This window comes from Labrus bergylta, chromosome 23 (genome assembly GCF_963930695.1).
Source record: "Labrus bergylta chromosome 23, fLabBer1.1, whole genome shotgun sequence".
Lineage (NCBI taxonomy): Eukaryota > Metazoa > Chordata > Actinopteri > Labriformes > Labridae > Labrus > Labrus bergylta.
The window spans coordinates 1,475,974-1,490,973 of NC_089217.1; the positions used below are offsets into that span (position 1 = coordinate 1,475,974).

At 41.2% G+C, this 15,000-nt stretch overlaps 3 protein-coding genes across 5 annotated transcripts in view; 2 read left to right on the plus strand and 1 right to left on the minus strand.

Annotated features, from left to right (window-relative positions):
- The window catches only part of tspan12 (tetraspanin 12), a 5,343-nt gene extending 4,978 nt beyond the window's left edge, over positions 1–365 (minus strand). For 2 of the 3 annotated variants that reach the window (XM_020657253.3, XM_020657252.3), the window contains exon 1: positions 1–364. This exon is cut by the window's left edge and continues 406 nt beyond it. The gene's annotated coding sequence lies outside the window, so the exon portion shown is untranslated. The other variant, XM_065951024.1, reaches the window with a different exon arrangement.
- An 899-nt stretch (positions 366–1,264) lies between these two features.
- On the plus strand, positions 1,265–8,105 carry ing3 (inhibitor of growth family, member 3). The gene is made up of 12 exons (XM_020657251.3): positions 1,265–1,405; positions 1,552–1,623; positions 3,186–3,286; positions 3,398–3,463; positions 4,184–4,280; positions 4,375–4,446; positions 4,676–4,792; positions 5,071–5,234; positions 5,353–5,543; positions 5,862–6,054; positions 6,494–6,532; positions 6,916–8,105. Exons 1-12 carry the CDS (start codon positions 1,378–1,380, stop codon positions 7,030–7,032), a joined length of 1,257 nt encoding a protein of 418 aa, XP_020512907.1. The 5' UTR covers positions 1,265–1,377; the 3' UTR covers positions 7,033–8,105.
- Positions 8,106–9,214: 1,109 nt separating this feature from the next.
- cped1 (cadherin-like and PC-esterase domain containing 1) overlaps positions 9,215–15,000 on the plus strand; it is a 22,933-nt gene continuing 17,147 nt past the window's right edge. The window contains exon 1 of the mRNA XM_029282001.2: positions 9,215–10,367. Coding sequence (XP_029137834.2) covers positions 10,110–10,367 — 258 coding nt within the window. The 5' untranslated portion in view covers positions 9,215–10,109. The remainder of the gene's footprint in view (positions 10,368–15,000) is intronic.

The following is a 15,000-nucleotide window of genomic DNA, read 5'->3' on the forward strand; positions in this document are numbered from 1 at the left end:
CGAAGCAGTACGGTTTTATTACGATCCAAACGTTTAAAAGAAGAACTCAAGAGATTAAAAACACAAAAACAAACTTTAAAGACATCCACCAGTGAACGTTCAATCCTCTGCAGCCCGATCCAACACGCTAACTTTCCTCCTCTCAGCAGAGCTTCAGTCCGGACTGACTCTGCAGCTGAATCTCAGCCCGGAGCTGCCTGCAGGGGGGCGGTGCTGTCCGTCCCGGGCCGTCCTGACGCTTCTTCTTCTTCTTCCTCACTAATTAAATGCGCACAGCAGCAGAAGCCTCCCCTCTTCCTCCCCTTTCACTCTCCTGGGGGAGGACAGAGGAATGTGTCTGCCTCCAGCCGTAGAGCCGAGGGGTCAGCGGGCCAACAGGCTGAGAGTAATGTGTGGAGGAGGATGGTGCACGCACACACACACACACACACACACAGACACACACACACACACACACACACACACACACACTCACACACACACACACACACACACACACACACACACACACACACACACACACACACACACACACACACACACACACACACATACACACACACACACACACACACACACATATAAATACACAGTCTACAGGCTAAACAGGAGAAACTCATGGAATTTTATCATTATGAGGGAGTAAAGAAAACACTCGATTTTTATTTATAGGCCTACAGTGATAAGAAAACATTTTTTATTGTTATAACATTACAATAAATATTCATAAAACTTGAATGCACAAATGAAAAACATGATGAATCCTGCTCAGAGATTTTTTTTTTTTTTTTTTAAATAATTTGACTTTATGTTTGCTTTAATAATTGTATTTCCTGGATCTATAACTGATCATTAATTCAAAACAAGCCCTATGGTAAAGCCTTAGGAAACACTGTATTTTAGCCTATCAGGCAACTTGTGATATTTAGTTTTAGGTCACAATATTTACAGACTATGGGTCACACGTGTAAGTAACGTTTAAAATATTAGTTATTTTTAGTCTTTACAGGCCTTCTTTCACTTTGTTTGTTAAATAATCACTCTAACTGATGCATTTTGGATCTGAACACGACATTAAGCTGATAGTAAATAATGAAAATATAAAATAAGACTTTTAAGACCGAGTTTGACATTTTTAACAGAAGAATCGAAGTAAACTTGTAAAAAACTACAACTCCCATCGGACGTCTGTTCCGAGAACACGAATCATCGCCCGCGTAGGTTTCAACCAATCAGAGCACAGACAGAACGTCTGCGTCACCTTCTCTGACCTCAATTTTTCGGGGTATTTTTTTCTGAGACAGACAGCGACTGGCGGCGCCATATTGAAAGAAGAAAATTGTTCCATAAAACGCTAAAAACGTCGAATTTGCCGCCATGTTGTACCTCGAAGATTACCTCGAGAGTGAGTATCAGATTGTGACAAACCGTCAGAGGGGGTTTTTGTCGCTTTTTGTGCTTTAAATGTGTGTTATATTCCGGCCTGTGTGTCTCCGGTCGTTAGCCTAGCCGTGCTAACAGGGTAACGGTGTTTTCTTCTTCTCTGGTTAGTGATCGAGCAGCTTCCCATGGACCTCCGCGACAGGTTTACGGAAATGAGAGAGATGGACCTGCAGGTTCAGAGTACGTACAGCAACCACACCGGGTCTGACACACTCCCAGAGACACTTTAATAAAGACTTTAAAGAGGAAAAAGCTCTGTAACATTTCATTGGAACATTTCAGAGACAGTTTTTAACTCTAGTTTCTGTTATTAGCATGTTTAGCTCAGCCGGCTAACTGCGCTGAAACAACAAACTGAACTGAAGTTTGGAAGGGAGCAGTTATTCACAGAACACCTGCTGTTTAATTTATTTAATGTTTTAAATACTTTGATTTACTTCTGTATTATTTTAGGCAGATTTTTTTTTCATTATTATTCATTATTTATTTTATTTTATTTTATTATTAATTAATAATTTTTCATTTTTTTACTTCCTTAATATTTTAAGCAGTTGTTAAATAAAGGTTAAATAAAGGTGCAACATTCCCACATAAGGATTGATTGCTGACATGTAAGAAAACTAAATTCCACTCGAATTCAAACTTTTTTGACATTTAGTTTTCAGCAGTTGGTTTAGATATTCAAATTAATTTTTTGGTAACACTTTATAATAACCATCATCTATAAAGGGTAAATAGATAGTAAATTAACCATGAGTTAATAGTTATCGTCTGTTAACAAATAAATCATTGATAAAATATGAATTATCTATCTAAAAAATATTTATAGATGCTTAACAAAATATCAATAAGGGATTACAGTCTTCAGTTCCAACTTTATAATAACCTTCCAAATAATGTTAATAGACGCTTTATAAAATATTTACAAACCATGAACAAATATCTGGTCCATGTGTCCCTGTAATGTTTATAGATGTTTTATAAACCATCTCTTAAAGGTTTATAAATCGTTTGGTCATTATTAAAAAACACTTTATAAAGTGTATGAAATGTTATAATGTGTGCGTCAATAAACTGTTAACATAACATAAATTATAGCATTACAAATCATTATTAACTATCATTTCAGTGTTTGTTAACCGTAAATAATTATTAACTAATGGTTAATTAACTATCTATTTACCCTTATTTGCCCTTTATAGATGATGGTTATTATAAAGTGTTACCAATTTTTTAGATATAAATATTTCTACTCGGTCTCTGGCTAAACCCACCTTTTTAACAAAGCCTTCTGCTTGTGCTTTTAGTTTCGTTAGTTGATGAAATTAGTTTTTATTTCTATTTTTTTTTCTGTAGAAAGTGCGTGTAGAAAGTACAAATTAAATGTATTATTTTTATTATTATTATAACTCAAACTGATGTACAGGAAAGCAACCATCAGTGGTCTTTAATTCTACTATTCTTGAAGTTATCTCACACACCTGCAGCTGATGACTCAGGATGATTTCTACATTTAAACCTAAACCATTTTTGCTGTCACAATCATTTCACCTGTCCGACTCTAACAGTGTGTAACTTCTGCTCTAACACTGTGTGTGTGTGTTTATGTTAAATGTCCATCAGTGTATCACAGTCCACACTGTTAAACACTGAGCTGAGTCGTTTGTATTTGTGCCGCCTGAAGTCAATGTGAGGACGTTTGTGCTGCTGATCGCTGACCTGTTTGTGTTTTTCTCGTTCAGACGCCACAGATCAGCTGGAGCAGAAAGTGATCGAGTTCTTTGTCAATGCAAAGAAGAACAAACCTGAGTGGAGGGATGAGCAGATGGAGGTCATTAAAAAGGTGTGTAAAGTAATATACGGCATGGATACAAACAGTGGCTTTAACACAGTAATGTTAACTTTATTTTAAAAGCTCCCTCGTGTCTTTAAGCTTTGTAATAATCTCTTTCAGGATTACTACAAAGCTTTAGAGGATGCCGATGAGAAAGTTCAGCTGGCCAATCAGATCTATGACCTGGTGAGTAAAACTCTCTTTTTAAATGTGCTGAATTAAACTTGTCGTTATTATCACCCATCGTCACTAACAGGAAGATCGTGTAGTATGACCTCGGCATAAGAGGGGCCGAAATTATGATCAACACCCGTCTGAGTTGTTGTGAAGTGTTTAGGCGAAATATGCATCATATTCATGGAGGTGTGATGCATGGATTACATGTCGTCCTGTTAGAGAAGTTAGTGTTATTCTTACAGCATAGATATTTACTTAACTACCCTATTGGAGTTTACAATATTTACAGGTCGACTGACTGGATGTTATACAGCTAAATGTCCACCAGGGGGCAGTCACAGACAGAGAAACAAAAGATGGAGGCTCACTTTCCCATTAAAAGTTTAAACCACATTGTTGTCATCAGTATAGTTATAATATCCTGTTCAAACAAACATCAAGACTTTAAGAAAATTATGTTTTCTCTGCTCTGTGTGACGGTTCAGCAAAACAGTTTGTACTGATGACCTTATCTTTATCTTTACAGCAGTTTAGTCACAAAAATTTGAATTCATTTAGAATCTGTAATTTCACACTGAGGGTGGTTATTTAATCATCATGTTAAAGTTTTGAAATTACTTTGTTAATCTGACCGAATCAGTCGTTTAAAATTATAGGAACACGTCCTTCTTTTTATTACCCAGAGATCAGTGAGTGTTGATGCTCTTTATTACACTCTTTGTCCTCCAGGTGGACCGTCACCTGCGTAAACTGGACCAGGAGCTGGCCAAGTTTAAGATGGAGCTGGAGGCCGATAACGCCGGCATCACAGAGATCCTGGAGAGAAGTAAGACTCCCACTCTGACCCTGAAATGTTGAACCATGATTATTATTTATCTTGTTTTTACGGGGAGTTTATTGAACTTCTTTCTTCTCTTCAGGGTCTTTAGAGATGGACAGTCCGTCTCAGCCGGTCAACAACCATCACGTCCACTCTCACACGACGACTGAGAGTAAGTGCACACACACACACACACACACACACACACACACACACACACACACACACACACATACACACACACACACTCTGACTGGAATGCTATCAGAAGCAAAACTGACTTTAAGGTTCTAGCTCTCTTCTTGTTCAGGGGAAGCTTGATGGAGCGTATCATTTGATGTCAGAGTTTGTGTGAAGTTGTGAGGAGGTGTTTGAGTGTGTGTGTGTGTGTTTTGTAACAGAGAGGAAGTACAGCGCTCCGGCTCATCACACCACAGAACACGTTCCAGAGAAGAAGTTTAAATCTGAAGCTCTGCTGTCCACGCTGACGTCCGACGCCTCCAAGGAGAATACACCAGGTAACCCCCCCCACACACACACACACACACACCTCTATGCAAGGTTTAAAAAAATGTTGATGCCACATCTTTTAAGCAATACCTATGACGACACATTTTCAGTATTTTTTTAGGCAGTGTGCACAAGTTTATCTGCAATTTCTGGGAATTAAAAAATGATAAAAAAGCCAACATTGGATGGTTGGGATTCTATTTTCTGTTGCCAGGGTGTCAAATGAGTATTGATCTCAAAGTTACAACTTTAGTGTATAACTGTGTGTGCGCTGTGTCCCCTGCAGGCTGCCGTACCAACAGCACATCCTCGTCCACTAACAATGTGTACAGTGTGAACTCCTCTCAGCCTCTGGCCTCCTACAACCTGAGCTCTCTACCTGCGGGGCCCGGTGCCGGAGCCGGGGCCATCACCATGGCTGCAGCTCAGGCTGTGCAGGCCACCGCACAGGTGAGTCACATGAAGATGAATATATCTGTGGGTGCTGGACTGTTTGATGGAGGGCATTTTGCTGGGTTTGTGTTGTTGTGATCAGCTTGTTTGTTTGTTTGTTTGTGTGTGTGCTCAGATGAAGGATGGTCGCAGGACGTCGAGCCTCAAAGCGAGCTACGAGGCGATCAAAAACAACGACTTCCAGCTGAGCAGAGAGTTCAATCTGTCCAGAGAAAACTCTGGATACTCTTCCTCCGCCCTCGCCTCCACCCTCACACAGACCCTCACCCCGACCACCGCCTCTGACTCCAGGGGCCGCAAGTCCAAGTGAGTCACACACACACACACACACACACACACACACACACACACCTGTTTACCTGTTAAAACACCTGCACACTACAGTCTAATAAACAGAGACTGCACAAGTAAAAGTTTCATTTAAGGTCTGACTCTCTACTCTTTGATTCAAACATTTAAACATTCCTCTCTCTCTGTCTCTCTCTCTCTCTCTCTCTGTCTCTCTCTCTGTCTCTCTCTCTCTCTCTCTCTGTCTCTCTCTCTGTCTCTCTCTCTCTCTCTCTCTGTCTCTCTCTCTGTCTCTCTCTCTCCCTCCCTCCATCTGTTCTTCTGTTGTTTTTCCAGAAGCAGCATCAAGTCTTCCAACCACCAGTCGTCCTCGTCGTCCTCCTCCTCCTCTCTCTCCTCCTGCTCCTCCTCCTCCGCTTTGGCTCAGGAACTCTCCCAGCAGGCCTCAGCCCTGCCCGAGGCCGAGGCCAACAGCCAGGTGGACTGGACCTACGATCCCAACGAGCCCCGATACTGCATCTGTAACCAGGTAAGAACCCAAACAGTCAGTGTATTGTTTCAGAGAGACTTCTTATTATAAAGATTAATGTGTGTTTTTTAAATTTTATTTGTACATTTTATTTCATTCAAACAAACAATAAAGTTAAGAAAAACAAACAAACATAAAATCTCAAATGTTAAATGAAAAAATGCTTTCACAAAGCATTAATTAAAACAAAACAAAACATTTAATTCAAAAACAATTAAATTCAAATAAATTGGCTGCAGGCAAACACATCCACTGGCAGCCCCATCGTAGGTCCTCCTCATATTTATTCAACAAACTGGCTTTAATTTTTCTTTTAAATATCATGTTTGATTTTGATTCTTTAGTTTCCCTGTTGAGATTGTTCCATAAACCGATTCCTTTTATAGTAAATAAATGTTTGTTTTTAAGAGTTGAAAATAACCAGTTCGATCTTTTTCAGGTGTCTTACGGAGAAATGGTGGGCTGTGATAACACAGATGTGAGTATCATGTTTATTATTATTATTATTATTATTATTATTATAATAGGGCTTTTATTTTGAAATAAAGACCTGGTGGAGCAAAGGTTACACCCGACCAGCTGATAGATATAAATCATTTGATGGACCCAAGCAGAGTTCAGTTAACAGAGGGTCACATTATATATTAAATTAGTTTAAATATATTCTGATCAGTTAGAGACGGTCTCATTTTTATTATTTATTGATCAGTAATAAGTGTGTGTGTGTGTGTGTGTGTGTGTGTGTGTGTGTGTGTGTGTGTGTGTGTGTGTGTGTGTGTGTGTGTGTGTGTGTGTGTGTGTGTGTGTGTGTGTGTGTGTGTGTGTGTGTGTGTGTGTGTGTGTGTGTGCTCTCGTCCTCAGTGTCCCATCGAGTGGTTTCATTACGGCTGTGTGGGTCTGACCGAGGCTCCTAAAGGGAAGTGGTTCTGTCCTCAATGCACAGCCGCCATGAAGAGGAGGGGCAGCCGACACAAATAGACTCCACCCACCACCTGTCCGTCTGTCTGTCTCTGTGTGTGTCGGCCATGTTGGATTTAAACGTAAAACACACCCAGCCAGCTCCTGCAGGGGTCAGAGGTCATCAGGCACAGAGTGAGGGATACAAGCCGCAGACACGTCTGAGTCATGAGATTATAACCTGAAATATGATGTCACGGCTCAGAGATTCATCTTTATTCACCTGAACGTGAGTCATGTTAACTCTCCTGACCAACATGACTCCATCTGACAGATTCAAGTCTGAAAATCAACTTAAAGGTTGATTCTGAGTTTAATCTCAGATGTTCACAGTTTAACGTCGCCTCGCTCATTGGGTGGTTTTCTGAAACATCGTTCACATCATGAAAACTCTAACCAGGATGGACCTCGTGCTGGATCTGATCATCTGGATTATCAAAGACCTGAACCGGCTGAATGGTCAGAAAGTGAATAAAAAAATAATCTCTGAACACGACGGAAACATCCGGGGGAATCTCAGACTGTTCGTTTTTTGTTTGTTTTGTTTTTTTAAGAGGAGAGGTTTACCTTCAGTTTGAAGACCACCTGACAGCTCACCTGGACCGAGGAGCGGGAGCGTCCACGTCATGACATGCTAAAAAACTCACTCCAGTTTTTGTTTACAAACTTTTTATTCATTTTTTGTTTTAAAACTGAAAATATTTCTTCGTTCATCAAAGAGCTACAGTCAATTTTTCCCATGAGGCCGTGCTCCTCCTCCGCCGCCTCCTCCGTGTTGGAGCAGAAAAAAACTACAAGTTAACTGTTGGGACTACAACTACAGAAACCTGATCGACCCAAACATCAAGTGAACTGACGGAGTTGATTCTTCACCTCCAACTTCTAAATACAAGTTTCACTACGAGCAGCAGAAATGTGTGTGTGTGTGTATGTGTTGTGTGTGTGTTGCTGTATATGTGTGTGTGTGTTACTGTGTGAATGTCTGTTAGTGTGTGTGCGTGTGTGTGTGTGTGTGTGTGTGTTGCTGTATGTGTGTGTTTGTTTCCTGGTTGTTTAAACTTAAAGTCCAATAAAGTGATGAAGATGTTTTGGTATCTGTAGACTTTTGTTCTTTATTCACACACACACACACACACACACACACACACACACACACACACACACACCCCTCTGCAGTACTAGGGAAGTGACCTGGCACCTCTACAGCTACCACACCAACTTCTATATTTTGGTCCGCTGCGCACCTGGACTTGTCAGTTTGGGTTAGATTTCCTGAAATCTTGAATTATTCATCGTTATCTTCCGATATCAACGCTGTATTTTCCGAGATGATGAACTTTCAGTCGTGTTTCCTCAAAATATATCGAGAAAAAGAACTTGCTAGAAAAACCATAAAATAAAAATGTATGCATGTCCTCTGAGGGTTTTCAGGAAATTAGTAACTAAAGGGGTATTATGTCTTTTTTGTTCTTCAGCTGTAAACTGAATATTTAAAAATATATTAATAGAATTTAAAAGACAAAACAGTTTATGTTTCTGGCTCGTTGACTTTCTTGAGGAGGTTTGAGGCTGATTTTTTTTTTTTTATTATTATTCTTTTCTGAGCTTGTAAATTCTTCATTTGGCCACCAGGGGGCTCCACACTCCAAAACATCTTCACAAGGTCAAAACTAAATGGGACGCTCTTAGTGTTATCCAGCCTGTTCGTTATCACCTTCATGCTGCACTCACATCCTAATACAACAGTCATAATTAAGATGACACACACATCTGAAGCAGTGGTTCTTAACTGGTGGGTCGGGACCTAAAGTGGGCCGCGGAGCCGTTTCAGTGGGTCCTGATTGAAAAACTGCTTTGTCTAAAAGTCTTTTTTAAACATGTTCTGTTTGTTTGTCGGGTCACAGGAGGTCCAAACATTTTATTTAAGAAAAGAAAAAGTGTAATTGGTTGAAAATATAAATTGGGGGTGAGAGTCTTCCCTCAGGATTTGTTGGGTCCTGGTTCGGAACCAGAGAAAGATCTGACAAACTTTAATTAAAGTTTTATTTTCAGAGTATTTGTTCAGTGTTTGAGTATTTTTACGACCTGAGAGTTTAAATACTGAACAAGAGCTTTAAAATATGTGAGCCAACACACACACCCTGTATATATACTGTGTGTGTGTGTGTTCCAGAAATAACTCAGCCTTCAGTGTTTCAGCAGGAGGAGGGGGGTGAGGAGGTGCTGACCTCCTACAGAGCAGCAGCAGACTGTGCAGACCAAACTCCAGCTGGAAAAGTGAAGAAAACAAACTTTTTTTACTTTCTGACTCTGAGCTATGGAACCAGAGAAGAAGAGTGAGCGGGTCCAGGTCATGGTCCGGGTCCAGACTGTGGAGGACGGACTGTAACTTCAGCCTGGATTCTTCTTCTCTTGCTGTTTTAACTCAAACCAGATGTCCCTGTGCCAGACTCCACCGCCGGTTCTGTTGTTTTGAACTTCCCTCTGACGCCACAAAAAACCTCATTCACTCTCCGGATGATTTCCACTCTGCAGTTTGGAGGCTGCTGTTGTTCAGTTTAACGGATCTGTTGTTTTTTATTTCCACGTTCACTGATTCTTCTGACGGTCCCGTTACGTGAGTTTGGAGTTTCATCGGGACGCAGGATTTGAAGCAGAGACGAGAGGGAATAAACCAGGAGGATAATCTGGAGGAGTCAGGGATAAAGTGTTGTTCCTCGAGGTTTCAGATGCGTCTCAGTGATTAAAACCAACATGAACTCAGCGAACAGCTCTGCAGACGCAGTTCGGCTGTTCTGAAGCGAAGTTCGCTCGCCTGTTCGCTGCGCGTCGTGGCTCCTTCTGCAGGCTGCGCGCACAGCATCCGGAGGAAGGATTCATAGAGCTTCTAAAAAGAGTCGAATGTTTTCAAAGTCATGTGAGTCCGTGCTGTAAGAAGTTCTCTGGAGAACTCGAGTTAACTCTTTAACAGAGTGGCACAGATATGAACATTTCTCCTCAAAGACACGTGCAGGAATGTCATCCCTGAGCAGATGAAGATGAGGTGTGAAGGAAGGAGAACCTCTCTGTAATGTAAAGTGAACCTCCTCCTCCTCCTCATGCGGAGCCTCCTGGCGTCTCTCCTGCGGGAGGCCGGGATGCTGCTCCCCCGCCGCTCCTGCTCGGGGCCGCTGCTGCTGCTCGGGGTCGCCGTGTGCCTCTTCTACCAGACCCTGATGGTGGCCCGGAACCGGCTCCGCTCCGGACCGCAGCAGCCCGCAGGAGATGTCCGGAGCAGGAGGCCGACAGAGGAGGTGCTGATGGAGAAGACCCGGAGGTTCATCTGTACTCTGGAGGCTGTGCAGAGAGACGCTCAGGTGAGTGAACCTAAAGTCTACAGGTGTGTTAGGGGGCGTGTCTTCACCTGTAGTAGAGGAACAAAGCCCCCAAAAAGGCTTTAGTTTTCGAGAGACCCCTACCCGAGGTAGAACAAAGCATAATCATATTTTTTATAACTTGAACATGTCTACTTTATGAAACGGATTGTTGTATAAAAATATTTTACAGCAAAATAACTTTTTTTGGATGTTTTCTGCATCTTACCAAAAAACGAAAATAGGTCAAATTAGGGCTTCTCCAAAAGGGACAGCTCTAGCCTTATCACATGTATCTCTGGGAATCAGAATCAGAATTTCACCAAATTTGGACAGGATGTTCACAGATAGTTATTAGTTACAATTATCAATACCATTTTAAATTTTTGAATTTTTCACACTTAAACACACATGTAGTTTAGGCGGAAATTGAAACAAAAATTCAAAAGGTATGTAGTCAAAGTCTGTCATTTTTTAAGTAAGGACACCAAACATTAAAATATGTCATTTTTATCTTCTTTAGACTGTTATCTCAACATAAAAACAAGTTATTTGACTTTTCACTTGACCCTATGCTGTCACCAGCCCCTAACAGGGAACTAGTGCAGCCAGGATTTCAGGGCGACCTGGTACAATGGGGCCCTATGGGTGTGTATGTGGGAGGAGGTGGCCACAAACAATAGATTAAGACTTAACAACAACACACAATATAATTGTATTCTGTAATATATTTATATATATATATATATATATATATATATATATATATATATATAATTAAACATTTTATAGTTATTCCTAATACATTTTGTCTCATATTTTCTATCTTACATATGATTTATATGATGACACTCAGAGTCAACCCGCTGCTTTCAACAATATTGTCACAACACAACCAAAGACAACACAACCAAAGACACCACAACCAAAGACACCACAACCAAAGACAACACAACCAAAGACAACACAACCAAAGACAACACAACCAAAGACACCACAACCAAAGACAACACAACCAAAGACAACACAACCAAAGACACCACAACCAAAGACAACACAACCAAAGACAACACAACCAAAGACAACACAACCAAAGACAACACAACCAAAGACAACACAACCAAAGACAACACAACCAAAGACACCACAACCAAAGACAACACAACCAAAGACAACACAACCAAAGACAACACAACCAAAGACACCACAACCAAAGACAACACAACCAAAGACACCACAACCAAAGACAACACAACCAAAGACACCACAACCAAAGACACCACAACCAAAGACAACACAACCAAAGACACCTCAACCAAAGACAACACAACCAAAGACACCTCAACCAAAGACAACACAACCAAAGACAACACAACCAAAGACACCACAACCAAAGACAACACAACCAAAGACACCACAACCAAAGACAACACAACCAAAGACAACACAACCAAAGACAACACAACCAAAGACACCACAACCAAAGACAACACAACCAAAGACACCACAACCAAAGACAACACAACCAAAGACAACACAACCAAAGACACCACAACCAAAGACAACACAACCAAAGACACCACAACCAAAGACAACACAACCAAAGACAACACAACCAAAGACAACACAACCAAAGACACCACAACCAAAGACAACACAACCAAAGACAACACAACCAAAGACAACACAACCAAAGACACCACAACCAAAGACAACACAACCAAAGACTGTTTAAAAGAGAAAGAGGAAGATTCAGGCACTGCACAGTCTGATTTTACATCCAGGCAGTAAACAGGGAAGTGCAAACCATATTTACAAAGTGTGAAATAAGTTTTGCAAAGCTTGAAGCAAATTTATAAAACAAAATCACAAAAGCAAAACTGAAGGGAATGGACCAAAAGCCGGAAGTGACCCCGGAGTGAGTTGGTTTGTTTTGGGTGTGAAGACTGCGGGACATGTGTTATCAGAGAATATGTTGACCGAGTGATATTTTGTCCATCTTTCTGTCCAAAACAAACAAATTGACGTTTGCTCACTCAATCACTTCTGGGTCACTTCTGGCATTTGGTTCATTCCCGTTTCCGGCGAATTTCTGCCACTTATAAATGTGTCTCAGCACTCGTAATTGTTTTTTTTTTTAAATAAAATGTAAAAAAGAAAATATATTTGTGCAAGCGTTGTAAAAGTGTTTCATGCTTTGTCATTTTGATTTGCACTTTCCAGCCACCGTACTTCCATCAATCAGAATCAGCTTTATTGGTCATGTATGCTTACACACACACACACAGAATTTGTCTTCAGTAACTGTGCTCTCAATGTACAAAGTTAAACATTAAACATAATATAAGCAAAATAAAAACACTAATATATATAAGGCTAAATAAGACAATAGTGCAGTGGTGAGTAGTGCAAAAAAAATACTTATAAAATAGAGTTTTACAGTGTTTACATACGCAGTGTGCATAGATCAGTGAGAGGATAGTATTTCAGTATATACATGATAAAGTTATTGAAAAATAAAAATAGCTATAATGTAAACTCCAATGTTAAACACAGTAGTAGAGGGGGAAACGTTAGGGTTGACTCTCCAGGGCCCCCAATGGAGGAAGGGGTCATTATTGGTGCTTAAATAAATCTATAGTTTAAGGCCTATTCCACACGTAGGCGGGTATTTTTTTTTTTGCGACCGATGCACGACCACAGACTGTGTAAAGTCTTGTGCTGTTTTATGGATTCAAAGTGCATATTAACCCCAGCAGCAGCCTGACTTTCTTCTTTATCAACGTGTAGCCTTCAGACGGTTAAAATGTCAGATTTGTAAACGAGGGTTTGGTCTGATGAAAAATGTCCTCCTCGCGCCATCTGGGTCACGGCTTCTTCTGTCTCATTGTTGCTGTATTTTTAGATAGCGAGGGGATCAATGGCCGTGTGTGCACCAGGTTTTATTTTACTGCAGGATGATTGACACCTGGGCCGACCAATCAGAGTCAGAGCTCCTGTCAGTGTGTGTTTGTTTGGTATTTTAAGTGTGCCCTGGTGTTGCTGAGCGAAATATTTGAACCATTAATCAGCTGAGGATCCAGTGTCTGACAGATACACACACACACACACACACACACACACACACACACACACACACACACACACACACACACACACACACACACACACACTCTCTCTCTCTGTCAGGCTGTTAATCTTGTCAGGTCCTGTTGGTTAGACGGATCTGATCCTCACTGGTTTGTGTTTACAGCAGTAAGACGGTGATAACAGCTGTTAAAGGAGCAGTCTGACCTTTATTTAAATAAACTCTCCGTTGCTATGATGTCATAATTAGAGAGAGGACTGTCCAAACTGAAGGTTTCAGGGTTTTCTTTATCCAAAAGTTGCCAACGTTTTTGTGCAATTTAGACAGGAAGTAGGAGTTTGACTTTAATGGGTGTCTAGGTGTTTGACTAGAACAGAGCAGACTGTATCCAGGAGGTGTAGGTGTGACCTCATTGTTTGTCCTTCAAAGCATTTTATCTGTCGCCGTGTTCGTTTTCTGAACCCAGACGTGACCACATTTGGAAGAGAGAGGAGCGAGCGAGGTGTTGCACGTGCTATACGCTATTAAAGCTTAGCACAATGTGGCTAACAGATGAGCGCTTCCTGACAGGATCAGCTGACTGTGAGGGGGTCACACAGGTGAGAGAGGTCACATGTTTAAAGTGGATCGGAGTGTTTTTACAGCTGCAGCCGTGAAGCTCACCGGTTTCGCTCTTTGATGTTTCCTTTGCACTAAACTTCACTGAGCTGCTGCTGGATCATCTTCAAACTGTGTCTGATGGAGATAACTGAGAAAAGAAGTTGAATCTTTGATGTGATTCCAGTAAAAATCAAACAATATTGAAATCTGTTTGACACCGCAGCAACACAACAAGAAGCCCAGGACACCAAATATTGGATACTTTATTATTTTTGTATCAGAAATGTAATAAAATGTCCTTCACACTGTCTTCTATTTAAACGATGTGCAGGAATTAATTTCACACACACTCGTCTGAGTCAGTATGCAGTGGAGTAAAAACTCAAACATGTCATTTTCAGAAGATCCCTCCCTCGCTAATCGTTAGCCCTGCCACCACATGGGGGGGGACTTCATGACGGAGTGTCAGGACAGGAGAACAACTGTCTACCTCCCTGGAAGTGAAAAAGAGGACGGGGGAAGTGTGGAGACAGGAGTGGAGGGGCGGAGCTCTGAAGAGAGCGTTTGTTGTGATCTGAAAACCTGCTCTAAAAGTCGCAGAGTCAGCCTTAAATGTAAACATTTTGATGGGTCGTGTGTGACTGAGGTGTGGTTTTAGTAAGGCTGAGGGGGAGGGGCCAAATGTGAGATCTGTCCATGGGGAAACAGAGACCCTGGAGACGACCCTGACTCCAACTGATCCTCACACCACTGCATCTGTGTGTGTGTGTGTGTGTGTGTGTGTGTGTGTGTGTGTGTGTGTGTGTGTGTGTGTGTGTGTGTGTGTGTGTGTGTGTGTGTGTGTGTCTAACATGTTTAAAAACAGAGTGTCTCCTTCTCCTCCTTCTTCTCCTTCTCCTTCTCCTTCTCCTTCTCCTTCTTCTCCTTCTTCTCCTCCTTCTTCTTCTT

Bases quoted from the DNA above. Each gene is read 5' to 3' on its own strand.
- ing3 (XM_020657251.3), top strand. From the start codon at position 1,378: ATGTTGTACCTCGAAGATTACCTCGAGA. The intron at 3,287-3,397 runs GTGTGTAAAGTA...AATCTCTTTCAG, and splicing joins AGATGGAGGTCATTAAAAAG to GATTACTACAAAGCTTTAGA. The intron at 3,464-4,183 runs GTGAGTAAAACT...TTTGTCCTCCAG, and splicing joins CCAATCAGATCTATGACCTG to GTGGACCGTCACCTGCGTAA.